The sequence below is a fragment of the Myxocyprinus asiaticus genome, chromosome 41 (genome assembly GCF_019703515.2).
Source record: "Myxocyprinus asiaticus isolate MX2 ecotype Aquarium Trade chromosome 41, UBuf_Myxa_2, whole genome shotgun sequence".
Classification (NCBI taxonomy): Eukaryota; Metazoa; Chordata; class Actinopteri; order Cypriniformes; family Catostomidae; genus Myxocyprinus; species Myxocyprinus asiaticus.
Genome location: NC_059384.1, coordinates 11,828,284 through 11,851,268, shown reverse-complemented (window position 1 = coordinate 11,851,268; position 22,985 = coordinate 11,828,284). Strand labels below are relative to the sequence as shown.

At 36.6% G+C, this 22,985-nt stretch overlaps 2 protein-coding genes across 3 annotated transcripts in view; one reads left to right on the top strand and one right to left on the bottom strand.

The window, feature by feature from the left end:
- Window positions 1-1,591: 1,591 nt before the first annotated feature.
- On the top strand, window positions 1,592-3,920 carry LOC127431627 (growth hormone secretagogue receptor type 1-like). Its single transcript, XM_051682153.1, has 2 exons — window positions 1,592-2,378; window positions 3,613-3,920. Exons 1-2 carry the CDS (start codon window positions 1,592-1,594, stop codon window positions 3,918-3,920), a joined length of 1,095 nt encoding a protein of 364 aa, XP_051538113.1.
- Window positions 3,921-6,776: 2,856 nt separating this feature from the next.
- LOC127431607 (fibronectin type III domain-containing protein 3B-like) overlaps window positions 6,777-22,985 on the bottom strand; it is an 89,829-nt gene continuing 73,620 nt past the window's right edge. For both annotated transcript variants that reach the window (XM_051682102.1, XM_051682103.1), the window contains exons 22-26: window positions 20,059-20,345; window positions 15,794-16,003; window positions 12,818-12,984; window positions 12,585-12,712; window positions 6,777-8,863 (exon numbers count right to left, since the gene is read on the bottom strand). In XM_051682102.1, coding sequence (XP_051538062.1) covers window positions 8,564-8,863; window positions 12,585-12,712; window positions 12,818-12,984; window positions 15,794-16,003; window positions 20,059-20,345 — 1,092 coding nt within the window. In that variant the 3' untranslated portion in view covers window positions 6,777-8,563. The remainder of the gene's footprint in view (window positions 8,864-12,584; window positions 12,713-12,817; window positions 12,985-15,793; window positions 16,004-20,058; window positions 20,346-22,985) is intronic.

The window sequence follows — 22,985 nt, the reverse complement described above, 5'->3', positions numbered from 1 at the left end:
GGGGCCAATCCGTAAATGTTAAAATGCTACCTATTTCAAAAGTATAGACAAAAGACATAAACAACATGCATGTTAACGTGATTTTAGTGTGATACAATCACTTACAAACCTTTTCTGTGTAAAGTTATGGCTAATTTTAAAATTTTGTTGCTATGACTATGTAAAGTCGACAAACCTTAAAACCCTAAAATGAGTGTAAACATGAATTATTTTATTTTATTTATTTATTTTTTTGTTATTAACATTTTTATTGATTCATAAATTAACACAAAAAATACAACAACATATATATATTGAATCAAACACTTTAAACATTAAACCCCCACTATATCCCCTCCCCCTACCAAACTCTCAACCCACACTGACCCCCCCACGAACACCGCTGTGGTCAATAGAATATAGACACACACACACACAGAAAAACTAAAACAACAACATAAAATAACATACAATAATCAAGTATAATAAAAAAATAAAAAAAATAAAAATAAAAAATAAACTCTAAATTACTCCCTCCACCGCCCCTCCTCGAGATTCCCTCAAAAATGCTAAATAATTGCCCCATTTCTTATTATTTGGTATTTGCAGGACCAATGTTTTGAACAGGTGATAACGTACAAATCTTGATATTTTTTAATTACAGGAGCACTTGTAACTTTCCCCTCGGAAAAATAAATGGAAAACCACTATTCCAAAAATAGTACTTTGAGATTTAAAAAAGCACTACTGCCTTATGAGGGACAATGCTGCCATCGTGTGGTGACAATTGGAAAAATCTAATTGCGTCCAACACCCTGTTTTCACACACCTCACTGACTGAAAAACAAACATGTCACAATTTAACTTATAATATATACAACAGAAATGAACAAGAACATAAGTGGATACTCAGAGTTATTTGTCAAAAATGTCAATATTTTTTAAAAACGTTTGTGCATTTTATAACTCACAAATCAGAAATAAATTCTTTAAGCTGTGCCAACGAAATTTGACGTGGAATACAACAGAGAGGGAAAATCCCATGTTTTATAATAAAACGTGGCCAAACAAACATCAACCACTACAGCACCATGGACAGCACCAACTTCATCTCGCCTTCCACACTCCCTGTTTATTCCGATCTGCAAGCGTAATGCCATGATGAAAGGGTGGTTTAACATCTCGGCTATATGAACAGGATGGTCTCGTCATACCACCAGGTGGCATAAAACGAACAAATAATAAACAGTGCCTAACAATATAGCTTTTATTTAGTCTCTGCATGAAACTAATCGTATGTGTTTGGAATAACGTTGGGTATAAAAGTTTCAAGCGTACAACATGCATTGCAAAGGGACAGAGAGTTTGCAAAAACATGCTTATTAGAGTAAAATAATTAGTCGAGGCAAAATAATTTGTTGTGCGCATGTGTGGCGTGGACTGTGTATCATCGAACCCCGCGCGCAGCTCAGAGCGCATCTTTGACAGGTTACTCGCGTGCACTTCTTATATTGTGCATTTGACACCTTGTAAGATGCGCATAGAACGAAACAACTGGGTGGAAGTCACGATGCACCTCTGAAACCCATGCAAATGCTCTAAAATCTTCATAATGACTAATTGGACGAACGTGACCAGCTGCATCAGTTTATGCGATGATGAGGACATTATGGACAGTAATGCCACTAGCGTGGACTTTGAGTACCCGATCCATCTGTTCCCAGTGCCTATACTGACTGGCATCACAGTGACGTGCTCTTTGCTTTTCCTCGTTGGAACAACTGGAAACCTGTTGACCATCCTGGTGGTCACCAAATACAAAGACATGCGAACCACCACCAACCTGTACCTCTGCAGCATGGCACTTTCAGACCTGCTCATTTTCCTGTGCATGCCCCTAGACCTGTACCGGGTTTGGCGGTACCGACCGTGGAACTTCGGCGATGAACTGTGCAAACTCTTTCAGTTTGTGAGTGAAAGCTGCACGTACTCCACCATCCTCAACATCACCGCCCTGAGCGTGGAAAGATACTTCGCCATTTGTTTTCCCTTCAGGGCAAAAGTCATCGTCACGCGGGGTCGGGTGAAGGGGGTGGTTGTACTCCTCTGGACTGTGGCTCTCTTTAGTGCTGGACCCATATTCATTCTAGTTGGAGTCGAGCACGAGAACGGCACCAATTCCTGGGAGACCAATGAGTGTAAAGCGACCGAATATGCCATCCGGTCCGGACTCTTGACCATGATGGTTTGGGTGTCCAGTGTGTTTTTCTTCCTCCCGGTCCTCTGTTTGACTGTGTTATACAGCCTCATAGGCAGGAGATTGTGGAGAAGAAAGGAGAATCCAGTTGGACCCGTTTCTAGTCGGGACAAGAACAATAAGCAGACAGTCAAAATGCTAGGTAAGCTCAATAAAGTCCTGAAAAAAAGCGTAGGCTATTATAATATTGGTTTCATCATAACATAATAGAAGAGTTTTAGAGCAGGTTGCATGAAAAGAGTTTGGACTTTTTTGTGGTTTTGAACGTTTTTAAATAAGCTAAGAAAATACAACCTGTAAATCAAATCCCACTTGTATAATAAAGCAATTAGCCATGCTTTACAATTATACAGATAAGCATGAATACAAATAACAAAAAGTTGCCAGTAATGGTAATAAATATATTACAATTTACAATAGAATAGCATATGCATTCAACAAGAATAAACTCTATCAGTTCAAAGAAGCTTCATTGGCATGATTGGTTTTACTTTCAATAATAAATGTAGTTCAGTAGTATTACTCAGTAAGTAAATTCACAGTAATGTGAACACTGTAAAATAAAGTTGAACCATAATAATAATAATAATAATGATAATAGTGATAATAACACAATTTACAACATAGAATAGAATAAATCAGTTCAAAGTTACTTCATTGGCATGATTGTTTTTAATCTCAATATTGCCAAAGCAACAATAACTATTACTAATTACTAATTAAGTATTAACAATATGTAAGTACAAGCAGCTCTACAAAATAATTACAGAGTAATTACATGTAGTTCACGTATATTACTCAGTAACTACCATGTAAATCCACTGTAACGTGAACACTGTAAAATAAGGTGTAACCATAATAATAATAATAATAACAATAATAATAATAATAGTAATAATAATAATACAATTAACAATATAGAATAGACCCTAAATGTGAATTAGCTTTCTCAAAGTTATTACTTTATTGCCATGATTGTTTTACACTCAATATTCCAAAGCATTGATACAAATAAGAAAAGTATACCCCCAAAATGTAAAAGTAATGGTAATAATGCAATTTACAGTATAGAACAGAATAGAAAAGTAGAATCAACATACAACATAAATACCCCCCCCCCCCACACCACACACACACCTACACCTATGTATTCATAGCTACTTTATTGGCATGATTGTTTTACACTCACTATTGCCAAAGCAATTTATTATTAAAATGTATTTATATAATAAGAATAATGCAATGAAAATGTATTCTAATATTGGACTTATAGAAGAGAATAGAATACATTAGAATAGAATAAAATAAGAGTTGACTTGAATAGTGTAAACATTCTAAAAGTCTTAAATAAACTCTCTCTTTTTCTCTTTTATCAGCGGTAGTTGTTCTTGCGTTTGTTCTCTGCTGGCTGCCATTCCATGTGGGTCGTTATCTCTTCTCCAAATCATCTGAGGCCAATTCTCCTTTCATCTCTCAAATCAGCGAGTATTGCAACCTGGTCTCATTTGTGCTCTTTTACCTCAGCGCCGCGATCAACCCTATTCTCTACAATATTATGTCCAAAAAGTACAGGAGCGCGGCGTGCAGACTGTTCGGATTGAGGCGCGCTCCCGGACGATCAGTGCAGAACATCGTGAATGCGGAGAGTTTTTCAGTGTGGAATGAATACAGCTTGAGCACGTGACACGGGAAATCATAACATTTACATTTTTGGCACCTCTGCAACTAACTTAAATACACTGAAAAACGTTCATGGGAATCAGAATGACTGACACATTGCAGTCAACATTTTGTGAACAAATGAACTACGAAATTCATCGTCTTGCTTTCAGCCATTTACTTGAGTCATCTGATATTATATAAGCCATTACATTTTTCCAGCTCAGCCTGTAAATAGCAGTAAAAATGGCAACCATCAGCCCTAATTACTCATAATTATGTTAATCAAAAATAATCACAACTAATGCATGGCAATGAGAGGTTTGTGGTATTGCAATTAAGAATTAATTTATCTTTCACATTTTTATTTTGCTTTTATTTATTTATTTATTTTACCTTGAGGTGCCACATGCACAGTGACAAGGCAATGTTTAAAATAAACCAAATACAAGCATCTTTTCTATGAATGTTTATGCACATTTATTACCATCATCAGCTAACACAACCATCATCAGCTAACACAACCAGCAGTGTTATGATTACCTTTACCCTCGTATTCATGCAAAATATACATATGCACACTACCCCAAAATGCCTTAAACTGTGTGAAGTACTGGATGACAGAGCACTGTAGATGTAGGCACAACATTGTACCCTATGTGGGAGAAAATACAATGGTGCTGAATGAAAAAAAAAAAAAAAAAAAAATCACATGGCATTAAAGCCCTCCCTAAGCTTTTAGATTATGTTCGATAAATATGTAGCATCCATGAAAAAGTGCACTTATTACAGAATTGTGAAGAAAAAAAAACTGCTGCTACAGTGCTGTTTGAATATGCCTTGTGTTTGAATTCAGCATGTATCGCATGATATCGATGACATTTTAATTAAAATGTACAATTATTGTTTGTTTTCTTGAGTTTATTGCAAAACACTGATAATCGTTGGTGCCTCAAGTCTGGGGCATTTTTGGGCTGCAATTTTTCACACTCAAATTTAAAAGCTCACCTTTTACACATACTGTGGACTAATTGCCAAAAATTGGTCTCATTTTTTCAGAAACCCCCCCAAATTAAGAAAGACTCCAATTGGGGGGCCTGGGTAGTTCAGTGAGTATTGACGCTGACTATCACCCCTGGAGTCGCGAGTTCGTATCCAGGGTGTACTGAGTGACTCCAGCCAGGTCTCCTAAGCAAACAAATTGGCCCAGTTGCTAGGGAGGGTAGAGTCACATGGGGTAACCTCCTTGTGGTCGTGATTAGTGGTTCTCCTCTCAATGGGGCGCGAGGTAAGTTGTGCATGGATCGCGGAGAGTAGCATGAGCCTCCACATGCGGAGTCTCCATGGTGTCATGCACAACGAGCCACGTGATAAGATGCACGGATTGATGGTCTCAGAAGCGGAGGCAACTGAGACTTGTCCTCTGCCACCTGGATTGAGGTGAGTAACTGCACCACCACGAGGACCTACTAAGTAGTGGGAATTGGTTATTCCAAATTGGGAGAAAAAAAAAAAAAGTCTCCAATTAATCGTAAAAACATTACAATCTTATGATGAATAGAATAAAAAAAAATAAATAAAAAAAAATTAAAACATCTTTTTTTGTTGTCCTAACTTTGTAGGCATGTAATTCTGCTTCTGTTTATGCTATCATCCTCCAAGTCTTATTTTATTCCACTAGATGGTGGCAAGTACTAGAAAAAAGATTAGAATTTGAAATGTAGGTGGTGCTCTAACCCATTTTAGCCCTTACAGATGTGCTCGTCCATAGACATTCAGTCTTATTTTCAGTTCACGCACCACCACCATCGACCTCTGAGTGGATTAGAAGCTCAATCTAGGTGTCATTACAAAGCTGAGATCCTCTCCATTGCATTGATGTATAACATTTTATCATCATAGATAATATATATTTATGAAGATTTGTTTAGCATGCTTTTCCTGCTGGACTGCATATTTTGTTCTGGACATCTAAGATATAACACTGGATTATTAACACAAGCAAGATCACAGACATATAAAAATGGCAATTGTTTTTTTAGAAAACTGTCTAAGGTAAAAGCAAATATAAAGTTTTTAGCTATTTGGGGCTTACAGCAGCAGTGATCGCTACATAATGAGACATTTGTATTTGATGTCTAACAGAAATCATATTTCACTTTGTGATTCTTTTGAAAATATTTAACAGTGGTATGGGGGGGGGGTGGGTACTGTACAGTCGAATTTCTGAGAATAAGAGCTTTCATTTGATATAAGATTTGTCTATTTAAGTGCTATTTGACTTAAAAGACTTTTATATTCATATTATTTCTACCACATGACCTCTATGTGGTGCTGATTTCAATGCGAATGTTTTCAGGCCTTATTTTGTTATTTTATGTAACATAACTGCAGAAGTGATGGTTATCTCTGAAAAGCTCAGATACTAAGCTTTCAAATGATACCTTATATCTGACTTATGTATTTGGAGACTTGAACATTTTAAATGTAAACTTTTTTCATGACATAGTACTCCATTTTGGAGGAGGACCAACGGCATGTCAGCAGAATTGAAGAGGTTTGACCTCCACTTAAACAAATTGTGTTTTTGTTAATGAAAATAGTATGGAATACATTTAATATTTTGTGTCCGTGCCATTTTTGTACTATACATGGATTTCCTTCTTAATTATACAAAGACAAAGAAAAACAAAAATTGTTACATGAACAGCTTATGTAACATGATGTGTGATTCGTCCTTACTTCTACATTAAAAAGGACAACCACATACTCCCCAACACAAGAGACAATCAAAATCCACTGAAAAAATTCTGTCTCAGTTACAATATTAAATCTTAAAATGAGGCAAAAATGAGGTTGCTTGCTCAAATTATTTCAGAAACTTAAAAAAAATTTATTGTGTATAAATATATTACATATATGCTACAGATACATAATCATCTTAAATACAAAGGGTAGTATTTTCAATATCTATACATTCAAAATTATATGGTAGTAATTTTTTAAATATAATGTCTACGATTATAATTTACATCAATAAATGTGACAGTTATATTTAAAAAATTGTAATATGGAATGATTTTCATGAAACGATATGAAAGCATGGAAAACTATGTCTAGGCCACTTATATCCTAAGATACAACAACCAAAAAAAAAAAAAAAAAAAAAAAAACACATATTCAAAGTTAAAAATGTATCTTTTCACAAAAAACATGGACTCTGGGTCGAGTTAAGGTTAAATGGTCTTAAGAAGTTAAAAAAAAAATTAAAAAAAAAAAAAAAAAAAAAAAAAAGTCTTCAAGTGTTTCCACTTCAAGTTTTCTAGTGTCAAGTCAATTCAACTTCTTTCAATCAGAATTACAATGGAATGTTTGTCTAATAAGTCCAACAATGCATATTAGATGAGGACTAGCTGAAGATCTTGATTGAAGAAAAGAGAAATTCTTATAAAATGAAGAAGAGGCTTAAACGAGTCAATTGTGCAAGTGGGAAATCACAAGGTTGTACATCATGTTACAAAAAGTTCTGACTATACCAGTGAAACAAACACAACTACAAACAGAATACAAACAATAGATAATATATTTGAAATATGATGCTAAAAATGTTAAATGATGCTAAAAATGCTGTTTTATATTTGAAAAAAATAATAAAAAAAAATTGTCATATTCCCCCCATAAAAGACATGCTACATGAAGAAAAATATTGAATATGACAGTTCTTGATTCTTGTAATAAATAAATGAAGATTGCACTGTGATTTGCATTATAAAAGAACAAGAATATAATATAAATAAATCAAAAAAAAAAAAAAAAAAGTTAAATCATATTTGCTCGTTAACTTTGGTTAAGGGCTGATTGAGCTAGTAAACATGATCATGTACTGGATAATGTGATCAGGAGAAAGAGTTAAGAAAAATACTTTGAGCAGCAGATCTGAAATTATTCAACACAAATATTTGGAAATGTAGATTTAAAGGCACAGGTTCACACCAACACTTGAACAGTAATCTGGCCCTCCCAAGTCCCTGAGATACAAACATTCCAGACTTCACAACATTGTACGTTTCTAATTGCAAAGACTTTCATTTGACTCTCTTTGGACTGACAGTTGCTGGTGTTTTTTGTCTTTTTCTTTTGCACAGAAGACTCAAAAGACAAGTGGCTGGGAGACAGAAGAAAATGACTTTTCTAAAGGTTTTCATTAGCTTTTAAGAAGGGACTTTTCAGGGACAAAGAAAAATGAAGGAAAGTACTGATTCTGTTCAGCTGTCTAGACACTCAATCGTGTAAAGAACAGTGGACTTCAAAACTGACCGTAAAAACATCACTCCTCAGATCTCCATCTGAGACACCATTATTGCATAATATGAGATCCAAAAGGCCACATATTATTTTAGTGTTAAACATCTACATATACTAAAAATACTATGAAAAAAGGCACAGACCCCAATCAGTTTGTTAAAGCTGTAACTCATCTTGTAGAAAACTAAAAAAAAAAAAAATACTAAAAAAAATATATATATGTGAAACCTGTTCAGGTGATTGTTCTCAGTATTCAGATGTAAATAGTAATTTGACCAGTGACCAATAATCACTGTAAAGCAAAACAAATTGCATGAACTGCAAGCCACTGTTCAAAAGTTGAAGGATTGATGTTCCAGGCCTCTAAATGAGAAGCTGCAACAGGAAAGCCATTAAGACAGAGAGAGAGGCCACCCCGAAAACTATGAGGCTGGCAAACTGTTCATCTGAGAGGGTGTTGCCCATGGGCACCCTGGTGACGTCTGGCTCCACAGCCAGTGTGGTGTCAGACCGGCGCGGGGTGAAGTGGGCAGAGGGGCTGAAGGACCCGCACAGCTCCTGGAGGGTGTCTGCGCAGCGTCTGCATGCAAACACACGCATTCGGTAGTCTGTGTTCCACTGAAGGCCAAAGAGCTGGAAGGACGTGTCTTCTCCTTTATACACCTGAGGGACAGAAAAAAGTAATACACTGGATCAGGTCATTTTCTTCTCAATCACTGTACCTGTGTGCATTCTAAGAAATGGAAAAGGGCTAAGAACACATGATTTTACCATGTTATTTGGACATGTATGTTAAGTATCAGTGTACTTGAAAATACTAATTCTTTAGTACCATGGAATATATCAAAGTACTATAGTATAGGGCTGCAACAACTAATCGATAAAATCGATTATTAAACTGTATATAATGCTGCATATAATGTATAATAATGTTAAGGGTCCTGATATTTGATCGTCCTGATAATGCCAAATGTAATGTCTGATTTCACCAGTAGACATTTACATTTTTTTTAATATAAAATACAAGAAATAACATTTCTTTATCCAATTAATTGAAGAAATAATCGATTATCAATAATCATTAGTTGCAGCCCTACTATAGTAATACCTTCTGATACCATCACTTTTAGATAGATAGATACAAACAGACACACAGAGCGGCTAATAAAAGGACTCTGGTGTGCTAAAAAGGAATCTCAACAAATCGCTGTAATCCTTTCATCTTGAGTGAGAGCATGACCGACATGATCAATAAAATATAAGAGCAAGGTGCATCACATTTGCTGTAAACAATGGTACATTACATTGTGACATAAATGTTTTATGTATATTTGAATACACAAAGCCTTTTCACTGTAGCATAAAAAATTACATAAACCAGCAGTTAATTTGCACTCTAAGCACAAGGTAAATTAACTGACACCGTTTCATGAGAGAAAAGAGTAAAACTGAACACGGAGCTGAAAGGAAAGAAAGAAAACGCAAAAACGAAAGAAAACACGAAAGACAAAGAATGCATTAAAGACAGAAGAATGCATGACAGAAAATAAATACGCACTAAGAACGAAAAAACAAAAGAAAGAGAAACACAAGACATGAGCGAAACAATGCTCAAAAGAAAACACGATCGTAAAAAAGAACAAAAAACAAAACAAAAGACAGACAAACAATGCATGAAAGGAGGAACAAAAGAATGTACGAAAGAACACAGAAGAATGCACAAAAGAAAAAAATGAAAAACAAGAGAGACAGATAGAACGCACGAAAAAACAAAGAACAAACGAAAGACAGACAAATAAATGCATGAATAAAAACAAATCACGAAAGACAAATAAAAACAAACCAGAAAGAACGCACAAAAAAACCCCCAAAAAGGACACAGACTGAAATGCACAAAAGAAAACGCAAGAAAAAAAAACCACAAGAGAACGAATGAAATCACGCACAGCAGAAGAATGCACAAAGAGAAAACGTAAAAAAAATAATAAAAAAAACGTACAAAAAACTGAAAGACTGCACGAGAAAAGCAAGCATGAAAAATAAAAACAAAAAGAAAGCACAAAAGTAAAACAAAAGACAGACTGAAACAATGCACAAAAGAAAATGCATGAAAGAAAACACAAAAAAGTACAAAAGTACACAAAGAAAAAAACGTACGAAAGAGACAGAAATAACGCACTAAAATATTTTTTAAACAAAGACAGAGACAGAAAAATGCATGAAAAAAACAAAATAAACAAATGGGGAAGAAATGCATGACAGAAAAAACACACGAAAGAAAGAACTCATGAAAAAAGACAAAGAATTCATGAAAGGCAGAAAAAAAGAACGCACGACAGAAAAAAGGAAAACAGTAAAGAAAGTAAGAATTAAAGACAGACAGACAGGGGAACATGCACAGAAAAATAACAATAGAGCAAATAGAGATGGAATAATATGGTTGAAATGGGCTTTTACACCTAGTAAATATTGTTGAAGACAAAAAACATGCAGGCGATACACTCTTTCCACCTGTCACATGCAGCTCTCAGAAGGACTACAGCTTAAATCTCCATAGCAACAAAGGAGGTTTTAGGCCTCTCAACGACCTCATAAATTCTGTGGGCTCTTGATATTATTGCCATGACAAAGACCGATTATGAATGGAAAATTAGTTTTATTTATCTCAAATAAAGGCAAGGAAAATATTGACAATCTTGAACATAGTTTATTTTTTTTTTTTTTTAATTTGTGCTTGAGTAGCAATCAATTAATATAGCACAGGGGGAAAACAAACAGCTGCTCAGTGAACGGTTAATTAAGGCTTGCTAAAATGCTAACTTATTGCCCTGGGATTTCTACTCCTTCATAAAGGGTTAGTTTGAAAAAAATCTTTCATTTATAACTCCAGAAGGCTATTAGTAAAATTTCCTCACCCTTATGTTGTTCCAAACCCATATGACTTTCTTTCTTCCACGAAGCATAAGCATATGTTAAGCAGAACGTAAGCCTCGGTCACCATTCACTTTCATTGCATCTTTTTCCTATACAGTGAAAGTGAATGGTGACTGAGGCAATCTGCCTAACATCTTTTTTTTTTAAAGATTTATTTTTTTTAAAAATGTTATTTATTTTTTTGCATTGTGACATTATTTTAATAACATATTAAATGATGGTTAAGGTAGAGGAGTGTTTCCTCTTTTAAATAAATAAATCCAATCATTTTTTAAAACACTGTGAACTTCCATTTGGTTTATCGCACCATGAAAGTGGCGTACCAGAAACAATTTCAAAACAATAAGGAACAGCACACCTGGATGGATCTTAATAATCATAATCACATGTTCCTGTTCTCACTGTCCCTTTCCAACCCCAAAGCACATTTTAATGAATCCTGTGGGACTCGTCTAGCCCAAGAAAGCACTCAATTTCATTCACATTTTGATTGTGATGAGTTAGGCAGATAAATGAAATGAGGAAAAATGATGCAAATAGCCTGACCCTTTTTCCATTTCCTGTTCAGAATGAATTGAATTCATCAACAGCTACTCTACTGTGACTGTGACCGCATGTAAATCTGATGTGGGAAAAGATAATCTTTCTTCCATGAAATAGGAAAACTAAAGTAAAAACAGCTTATGAGGTTTTTACCAACCATTCTCCCTCATTTCAAATATTTTCATTAGCCAAACCAAGGTCTCAAGCATTTCCAAAGTGCAATATTTTGGGTTAGCCCCATGATGGACTGTCCACCTGTCCAGGGTGTTTCCCTGCCTTTGGCCAGAGACAGCTGGGATAGGCTCCAGCACTTCCTGTGACCCTGCATAGGACAAGCAGCTATAGAGGATGGATGGAATAATTTGGGTTAAATTGTCATCTGTGGCATGTGGTCAATAACCACAGAAAATAACTCAAATTTCAATCTTTCAATGTCATCACCATGTACACCTGGTACCTTCTGCATAACATCCACACAAGAATATCAGAAAGGGATGTGCCATAACAATAAAGCACTTTTTTTTTTTTTTACATAGACCACAACTCCACCCACTGGAATTTGTTCATGACACATATCCAGAAGTTCATCCACCAAGAAAAGTAGTCCCAACTCAAAGGGACAATTTAGACAACTTCACAGATAAAATAAGACAGTTTTGCTGAAAAATTCAAAGAGTGCTTTAAAATACAAGCTACACATTTCTGCTTTTAAACCCAGTGGTATGGTTGCCTTCATACACTTCCATTGTAAGTGCATTCCTGTATAGGTGTTTTATTATTGTTTTTACAGAACGAGTGACAAGCTAAAACTACTTTGTTATAATCTACAATTTATCAACTCCATAAAGAATGGAGATGGTTCATTGAGGAGTTTGGATAAAACTTACTGTATAGGCTTGCATCTTACCTGTTTATACTCAGATTCTCTGCCTCCCAGCACTTGTAGCACATAACTGATTCTGTCTCCTTTCATTGGTGGAATGCTCTCCCATGTGACCTCACAGGCATTTCCCTCCAATGGAACAACTCTCGGAGCTGAGAGATAAACCAAAACCACAATTTGACACAAATAATTGAAATTTCTGGTTAATGATTATTGATTTTCTTCCATACTTCCACTGGAAGTAAACTAAACAGTACATTTCAGTGTTGGTGGCAGAGATTTGGTGGTGCTGAAGGTGTACGTCGCAGAAAATGGTCCCTCGCCTGCCTCGCTCACCGCCTGGATCCGGAAACTGTAGCGGCTTGATTCACTCAGTCTCTGCAGCTTAAATGTGTGGCTCGGACCTCGGTAAACTGCTACAAACCTAACAAAAACAAGAAACACTTGTTTGAGGGCTTTTTCTAAAACCATCAGTGCACAAATAAAATTACTGCCGTAAAATAAAATGCTTTTGAAACAACATTAAATTTCTTGCCGTTGCAAAACAATGGAGGGAAAACACTTTAACGTAAACCACTTCAGTGCAAAAAGTAGTCTTGTTCACTACCTACGACAAGTATGTGTACGCAGATTAGACGTAATAGAGTATTATTCAGGTAAGCTGCAATAAATATATTGACTTTGCCTAACTTGCTCAGCAATCGTCTTTTCAAACTGTTGCTCTACTATGATAGAAGTTGGCTTGAAAGAAAAAAAAACTCACTGTATAAGTGGACAGTTTACACTAATGTCTACTATAGCACCTCTTGTGGTAATGTTGAGAATGCAACATGTACTTGCATTGTGTTATGAATTGCAATCCAACACATTTTGGAACTCAATGCACAAAATCAAGCTTGCATAGCTAGAAGCATCTGTATTCACATACTTGCATACAGTATATTTCAGCCTTAAAGGGATAGTAAAAATTCCTTCATCATTTACTCAATGTCATGCCATCCTAGATGTATGATTTTCTTTCTTCTGCTGAACACAAACAAAGATTTTTAGAAGGCAATCTCAGCTCTGTAGGTCCATACAATGCAAGTGAATGGTCACCAGACCTTTCAAGCTCCAAAAATCCCATAAAGGCAGCATAAACGTAATCATACAACTCCAGTGATAATATATGTCTTCTGAAAAGATGCAGTCATTTTGGGTGAAAAACTGATAAATATTTAAATCCTTTTTACTATAAATCTCCACTTTCACTTTCAGAATGTGGAAGTGAAGGTGGAGATTTATAGTAAAAAAAAAAAAAAAAAAGAATTAAATATTGATCTGGTTCACACCCACACCTATTATACTGCTTCTGAAGATATGGATTTAACCCCTGGAGTCGTATGGATTATTTTATGCTGCCTTTATGTGATTTTTTTGGAGCTCGAAATGTCTGGTCACCATTCACTTGCATTGTATGGACATACAGATCTGAGATATACTTCTAAAAATCTTTGTTCAGCAGAAGAAAGAAAGCCGTACACATCTGGAATGGCATGAGGGTGAGTAAATGATGAGAGAATGTTCTTTTTTGGGTGAACTATTCCTTTAACTTGACCAGGCACTACATGCGCTGGTTTAGTGCTACACCAGATAAACCAAGTAATTATAATTTTTTTCAGTGCAAAGTTTCTCCTTTCTATGTAAATGAAGCTCATTATAGAATGTGCCTTATTCAAATACGTCAGCGCTATATCCTGGTTTCAATTAACGTTGTGCTATCAGGTAAAACTGCAAACAGAATTTTTTTCAGTTTTTGTACATTTCCTATTAATCATGGCAGCAGAAATTCATCAATCCGTTAAAACCAGGCATATATCCAGATGCAGTAATTCCTTACAGCCAGCTGTGCTACAGTATGGCTGTTTATCCTCAGCACTTTTCTAATACATTCAAAAAAACATGGTGACAGTGTTTTGAGTGCAAAAGACTAAAAAAAAAAGAAACCCCAAAAAAGTATGACAGCTGGAGCAACATACGCTGGAACATTGTAACTGGTACATCGCTTTAATAAAACGTATGAAGTCCTTGATTAGTCTTTATTCATGTGTCCAGACTTTACTGCTTATTTGGCTTATATTTTTCAGAAGTGGTACTGAAATCTCAGAACCGGCCTTCATTTGCTTCTAAACCAGCCATCAGTGGGTTAGTGCCAAGTGACTCTGAGAAAGCATTAAGGCAGGTGGTCTTGGTAACCCTAATTCCCCTCAGCACTTTGAGATTGAGTCTTCTCATTAGCCAACTCCACCTTAATGGACCTACGAACACAAAATGTGCTTTTTAGATGATCTGCTTACATTAAAGGGAAGAACCTGCCTTACGAGTGCATGAGGGATAAATTAAAGCACGGAAGTGCATACACGCACGCATGCACACAGATGTTTTACGTAAAAAAAAATAAAAATAAAATAAAAAAAAAACATTTTAAAAAGTAAAAAACAAAAACAATTATTGTTTACAAGGGAAGAACATTAACAGTTTCAGACAATCAACAGGCTTTTGATGTTTTGAACAAGGCTGTAGTTCTTCATTATGAATGGATTGCTAAATGGATGGGTGGCTTGACTCTCAAATGCTGTTATATATTATAAGCAAGTCATTTTGTACATCAAACGCTCATCAGCTGTGGCTGTTAAATCCACAAAGTACAACTGTGCAGGTCTAAAAACATTTATACATAAATGTTCTACATACACAATGAACTATAAGAGCCCATGATTAGTTGGTTCAATGAAAAGATTTTTCCTTGCTGTGTAAAAAAACTGCAATTAGTTTCTGGTAAAGGCATACACACACAGAACGTGTTATTTTGCTCAAAATCAGCTTGACATGTGCAAAGGAAAAGAATGCAGAATGAATGTTCTGTCTGCACCATTTTGTTGGTAAATGTACATATGCGCCAGATGGACCTCATTTGAAGATGCATCATGTCTTGCTGTTTTACAGCATGTAGAGCCATGTTTTTGAGATGGCATGTTAAGTTAAACCCAACTTCTAAGAACATGACTCAAGTCCAGGCGGTTCTAGAGGGGGGGACCCCAGACAGAAGCCTGTCCCCCAGTGTGCCCCCCCCCACTCGGATGATATAACACTCGCACAAATAATCGGTTTATTGAAAAACCTATATTTATCATCCACTAGAATGACATGTTTCCTTCAATGTCTATTATGGTTATGGCCCAGTTAGTGCTCACCTCTGATTCCTGTCCTCCATCTGCAGGATGTAGGCAGTGTCATCTGTAATTGCACTCCTGCTGCTGAAGCCCCATCGTAACTTCAGACTCTGGGGTCCCACCGCGACACACTCCAGTCGGGGTGGAGACGGAGGCATGGGCCTGGTACTCACTGTTAGGGTCTGGCTGAAGGGCCCAGGACCCATTTCATTTTCTGCTCGAATCTGCAGGCTAAGAAAAAGAGTTTCCTCTTTAGTTTTAAGGTTACATAACATGTCAATATGTTCCATTAATTTCTGATTTTCTTTTTTTTTTATGTTTCAATGACTGGTGATTATTGCAGTCTTGTATCTTTACTGTTTAAGCATTAGCTCCATCTATAAACACCATATGACTATGGTGATTGATTCTGAAGCAGATTCATCAACCAAGTAAGAGACAGCAGTTCCTGCAGCTACACCGACTGCAGCCTTCATTTCTTCACTTCTCTCTGCCTTATTTGTTCTATCGTTCAATCCTAGTTAAACCTGCAGGTATCTTCAGCCTTCTGGCTGTATTATGACCTTTCAACAGTCACAGGGGAAAAATTATGTTCTCCAACTGAAGGGGTGCACTTGCATTTGAATCAGAAAGTCTACGAAGTTGTATCTGATATCCAAGAATCCAATTATTACCAGTGTACATGGGGCAGAAAATAATTTCTATGTTTTACTGAAAGTACTTTGAAGGGACAGGAGACGTTATTACAATATCTTTGATATATTCCAAAAACAATAATCCAAAAATGTCCTAAAAGAATAGTTAAAACACGTTTTTTTTCCATTGAATAAATCTCATTTGCTCATGCACATATTGAAACCAAGACGTGTTGCTCCAAGTCTGACATCAATGACCCAAACGAAAATGGTGCTTGTGTGTCTCATAACTTAATGCAACAAATCTGGATTTTGTGAATGACATTTGAGAGCTATGGCAGAGGGGAAGATTTTCAATTAACTTAATTTCTTCCTGACATAAAAGCTATCGTATGGCTTAAGAAGGCTTAAAATATAGCGCACAATTCATATGGATAGGGTTGGTAACTGAGAACCGGTTCTTTTTTAGAACTGGTCTTTCATATGTTAGTGCAGTTAAAGATACACATGAGTTTCCAGAATCGTTAAGAGGAATCAGAACAGGTAAAATTAAAGTCCTTTTGATTCCCATCCCTACATACTGACCCCTTTTATGGTGCTTTTGGCCATTTTTGGAGCTTGACAGCCCCTGGTTAGCATATGGTTTCATTATGTGGAAAAGAATGCATTAACATTTTTCAAAATTTCTCCTATTGTGATTCAAAAAAGATAAAAAGTTTGGAACAACATGAGGGTAAGTAAATGACAGACTTCTCATTTTTGGGTGAAGTATTCCTGTAAAAAAAAACACAACAAAAAACTAGAGTAAAAAAGGAAAATATTCGACCATGCACTATTTACGTTTCCAATGGAATTTCTATTAAAGCTTTTTTACAAAACTGAAGCTTGTTGTCTGAATTCGATTAAAAGTTCAGAACTCATGTTCTGTTGCACTAATTCTTCTGGAAATATTGGATGACCTAAGTAACCCATGTGAACACTATGGAGGAACATGATAGTATAAATAATCATTAAACATACAGTGTTTCCTTAAAGTGCACTTGTGTTGTCTTCATTTAAAATAAATGGCACTTGGTTTAATATTTTGGTATCTACTGAAATGACACTTAAGTGTGGCATAAGTGTACAATTACTTTTTGGAGCCACTGTATAAGAAACAAAGTATATTTCATTCAGTGGAGATATTAGGATGAGCTGAAACCTTTCAGAAAGGATAATGAGATTTTTACTTCTAAATTGTTCCATTAGACATTAAGCGTTTATGAAAATAATGGGTACATTTGCACTTGGCATGTTAATTAGGAATGTGTTCCATTGTCCAGGTCACTCTCTTTCTTCTGTGATTCCATTTTCTGTTGTCATTCATCCCAGATTAAAGCCTTTACACCTCATGTAACATTTAAATAATAGCCCTGTCTCGTCTCTTTCCTGTAGCCCATTAGCCCACAGACTAGGTGAGAGTCTATTTCAATATGCAAATGTACTAATAAGCTCCTACTTCTTTTTTATATATTTCCCTATTTTCATTGCCAAAAAGGATTAAACTTACAAAAAGTACAATGGTATTATGTTTTTGGACAAGTACCATGGTAATACAACGGTACTCTTTGAGTACCATATAAACACCATGGTGTATGACTATGACAACCCTTTAGTACTATGGTATTACTGCTGTATTTTTTGTAAGATTGATGTGGAAGGGGAAAGTGGACGTTTTTTCGAACATCCAGTGGCCCCAAAAGGTTTTTGGACACTTAAGTCACAATTTAAAAATGTATGAAGGTCTTTGCGGTATGCAACAAAATATCAAACAAAGTGGCATTTATGTTAAAGATAGCACAGCGACACTAGCTAAACACACACAAAAAAATGAGTTTTCAAATTATAAACCTATACTGTTCAAAATTAAGAAAAAACTATTTGGACACTTTCTGGCTGTCAAACATAAGTCCATAGTTAATGTGATGAACGACACCTGTGGATACTCTGCTAGGACACCTGTGTGAACTTGAGGAACTGACTTTATACACCCATTAAAATTACCATGACACCAGTTGTTTAAAAGAAATTGTAAAAAGTGTGCTTAAGTGTACAAATATTTTGTGGTGTCTCATTAAAGGGATAGTTCAGCCAAAAATTAAAATTCTCACATTTTTGCTCACCCTCATGCCATTCCAGATGGGAATGACTTTCATTCTTCTGCTGAACACAAACAAAGATTTTTAGAAGAAGCTCTCAACTCCGTAGGTTCATACAATGCAAGTGAATGGAAACCAAAACTTTTATGCTGTCTTTGTGCTTTTTGGAGCTTCAAAGTAATCAATAAGACTCCAGAGGTTAAATCCATATCTCCAGAAGTGATAAGTGTCAGTGAGAAACATATCAATATTTAAGGTATTTTTTTCTATAAATTCTCCTCCCTGCCCAGTAAGTGACGATATGCACAAAGAATGCAAATTGCCAAAAACAAACAAAAAAAGGTGAAAGTGGAGATTAATAGTATAAAAGGACTTAAATATTGATCTGCTTCTAACCCACAATTATCATTTCAATAGTTCGCAAGAAAATGTAATCCTGCATTGAGGACAGTGTAAACACGTGTGGCTTGCTGTCATGGGCGAAAGGGGCTTGAGGCTCGACCAGAGCTCGAATACCCCCCCGGACTTAGATTAGTTATTGATGGATAGATAGGAGGAGAAGGGGAGGTGGAGGGATGCCAGAAGACTCGATGCCATGTAGAGGTAAGCAGCTGTTTATGTATTCTTACTCTGGCAGTGTGATTGGTCGGATTAAATGACTTGCTCCTCCCGAACCTTGTTAAATGAAACTCAATATCACTTCTGAAGACAAGGATTTAACCACTGGAGTCGAATGGATTACTTTTATACTGCCTTTGTGCTTTTTGGAGCTTAAATATTTTGGTACCCATTCACTTGCATTGTGAAGACCTACAGAGCTGAAATATTCTTCTAAAAATCTTCATTTTTGTTCAGCAGAAGAAAGTCATACATATATGGAATGGCATGAGGGTGAGTAAATGGAGAGAATTTTCATTTTTGGGTGAACTATTCCTTTAAGTCTAAAGAAACAGCTCTTCAGAGCAACCCAAAAAGCAAATATAACTTAACAATAAGCTTATTTCTTTATACATCTTACCAATACAGACCAGCTACTGCATCTACCCAGAATGCTCAATTTTGCTGAATGCAGCCTGAGCCGAACATAAGTGGATTCCATTTGCAGAGCTAATAACCCTGACACACTCACTCAAGAACCAGTGCTCCTCCGCATATTACAGGAACCAAAATAATGAGAAAATAAGGTCCCCGGTCATCGCTAATGCACAAACATTGACCTCCACCATAGTACCAGGGATGTGGTACAACGAGGGAGATGTACTCGCTCGCCTCACTGTGTGCTAAAGAAATTGTTCACCCAAAAATGAAAAATGACGAGTTAATCTTGTAGCTTGACAGCCCGAGTCCTCATTTACTTTAATTATATGGAAAAGAGTGGACAGGACATTCTTTAAAAATTCAATGTGCTCCACGGAAGAAAGAAAGCCATACGGTTTGCAACATGAGGGTGAGTAAATGATGACAGAATTTTCATTTTAGGGTGAACTATCCCTTTTAATAACACCTCACTCACCTGTACTCGCTGTCCGGCAGCAGGTCCCTGATTATATAACAGGTTATGTTTCCAATGGTGATGGTGCTCTCTCCCATACAGATGCTGTAGGAGGTGATCTCTGCTCCGTTACAGCATGGCTCATCCCAGCTGAGGGCCAGACAGGTGGAGGGGGAGAAGGACTCACGGTCTTCTGGGTTTGGAGGGTGGTCTAGCAGGAGAAAGCTGGACACAACATCAGGGGCCGCTGCAGGGGTTCGACATGTCACCAGCTCACTGTAGGGGCCTGCCCCTGCCTGGTTCACTGCCTGTGAACATGATAAAGCAGACAGATTCAGGACACGGGTAGTTGACATGAAATACATTTGGGAAGTTGACATGTCCTGCAGTGTGCTATACTCCACCTGAAACTATTTTAAACAGCATTTGGTAATTCTTTCATAATTATGTAGCTCTTATAACCTCATATTAATTGAGAGACTGAATAGAATATCAGAACTTTTAAAAATGTATTTTTCACACCAAAGGACCATTTTAAATAAGTTCAAAGAGTTAACAACGTTCTACTAGCAAACGTATGATATTTTGACCTTTACATATAATCATGCATTTGGGCTGCCAAAAGATTTGGAAGAATAGAGTACTATGGAGAGGGCAAGGGGGAAAAGACTTCTACCACCCTGGTACTGATAGACTGTTTTGCCTGCGTAACATAATGGACACAGTGATTCAGAGCCAATTAACTGTGAAAGAGCTCCCAAAAGGTCACAACATTTCCAGACATAACACAACTCCAGGCTGCACTTTCAACTCGATCACTGCTTACAATGTCCACTCAGGACAATTTGGAGGTTTATTAAAACCATGATAAGAATAATAATAGGATTTATGTTAATACAAGGATTCAAAATATATTCATACAAAGCCATTGCAAACAGTTAAACCTCTTATACTGTAAAAGTAAGTTTTACACATTTTTCCCCCCAATTATAATGCAAGCTCAGAGTAATGCATGCATTAAAAAGTGATTATGCTCACTGCAATTTTATGAGCTTAATTATTTTCAGGAACAATGAGAATAGTGTGTTTACTTGACTTAGAAATAAAAGAGTTGATTTATTAATTTTACTGCTCTGAGGAGACGGTGAACCTGTTTACATGCACAGCAATATGCTGATAACTCCCAAAAATAAGCTTATTTTAAAAATCAGACAAAACAAGAAACCCACATTTACATGAGATTTGAAATAATTTAGTTATTCTCTGCTTTATGTCAAACCATGAAGGGTAAGTTACATACGTTGGATAAAGTGGCGGTCACACTACACTTTGTGCTCCATTCACACCCATTCAAACGCATCCGATTGCAGCAGAGCGGAAACGCAACCTCATGCAAAGAAATTTCGCACTACGCTGCGTCCCAAAGTTCAAGCTTGGTGAACTCTGAACTGTGAATTCATACAAGACGCGTGACCAATAGGAGACCTCTTGGCTCAATTCAAATGATACTTATTTCAAATCTGCGAGATTTATTGTTGCAGGAAAGTGAGTAGACAATATATTTTAACATTTTTATATATTATTTGCTTTTTGTGATCTATTATTTACTTACACCAGAAGTCCTCCTGCGTGACATCATATCCTGGTCCGTTGCGTTGTACAAAATCATTTTGCGTGCTCAATGCCTAGTGTGACCACCCCTTAAGCCGGTAAGAACGCCGGTAAAGGTGTTTACATACAATGCAAAATCGGGGTAATGGGCAAAAATGTACCCGTGTAGACTGGTCTATTCTTTTTTCCTTTTTTTTCTCCCCAATCTGGCATGCCCAATTCCCAATGTGCTCCAAGTCCTTGTGGTGGTGTAGTGACTCACCTCAATCTGGTGTAACCGCGGAGACATAGCACGTGTGGAGGCTCACGCTATTCTCCACGGCATCCACGCACAACTCACCACGTGCCCCACTGAGAGCAAGAACCACATTATAGCGACCACGAGGATGTTACCCCAACGTGACACTACCCACCCTAGCAACTGGGCCAATTGGTTGCTTAGAAAGCCTGACTGGAGTCACTCAGCACGCCCTGGATTTGAACTTGCGACTCCAGGAGTGGTAGTCAGCATCTTTACTTGCTAAGCTACCCAGGCCCCCAGACCGGTTTATTCTTAAGTGGTTTTTGACCTTGCATCAATAAAACAAAGCCATTTATTGCATTTACATGAACACACACGTTGTCGGTATATTAAGCATAATCGCTGTAAGAACACGTATGTAAATGCACTCATTGATTTATTTTTTTGTAAAACAAAAATATTTAGGCATATGACAGTAAAAACAAAACCTGTTTAATAGTTTAGTTTTATTAGACTACATAACTTGAAATATATATATTTTTTTATTAAACTAAAAAATTAAACCTTACACTTAATATAATGAATTAATAAAATAAATAAACTTACCTCCTAAAATGAAATGGCAGAAGAGGTTGGATGTGTTGGATAAATATAAAAAAAAGACTAAACTGTGTATTGCACATAGTTATTGCTCAATTGGGCAATTTAACTGTTCATGAGATGGATACCCTGAGGGAAAAAAAAAAAAAAACTGTTCCTGTGCCTGACGGTTCTGGTGCTCAGAGCTCTGAAGCGTCGGCCAGAAGGCAATAGTTCAAAAAGGTAATGGGCAGGGTGAGTGGGGTCCAGAGTGATTTTTCCAGCCTTTTTCCTCACTCTGGAAGTGTATAGTTCTTGAAGGGGGGGGGGTGCAGGAGGCAACCAATAATCCTCTCAGCAGTCCGAATTGTCCTTTGTAGTCTTCTGATGTCTGATTTCATAGCTGAACCAAACCAGACAGTTATTGAAGTGCAGAGTACAAACTCAATGACCGCTGAGTAGAACTGTATCAGCAGCACCTGTGGCAGGTTGAACTTCCTCAGCTGGCGAAGGAAGT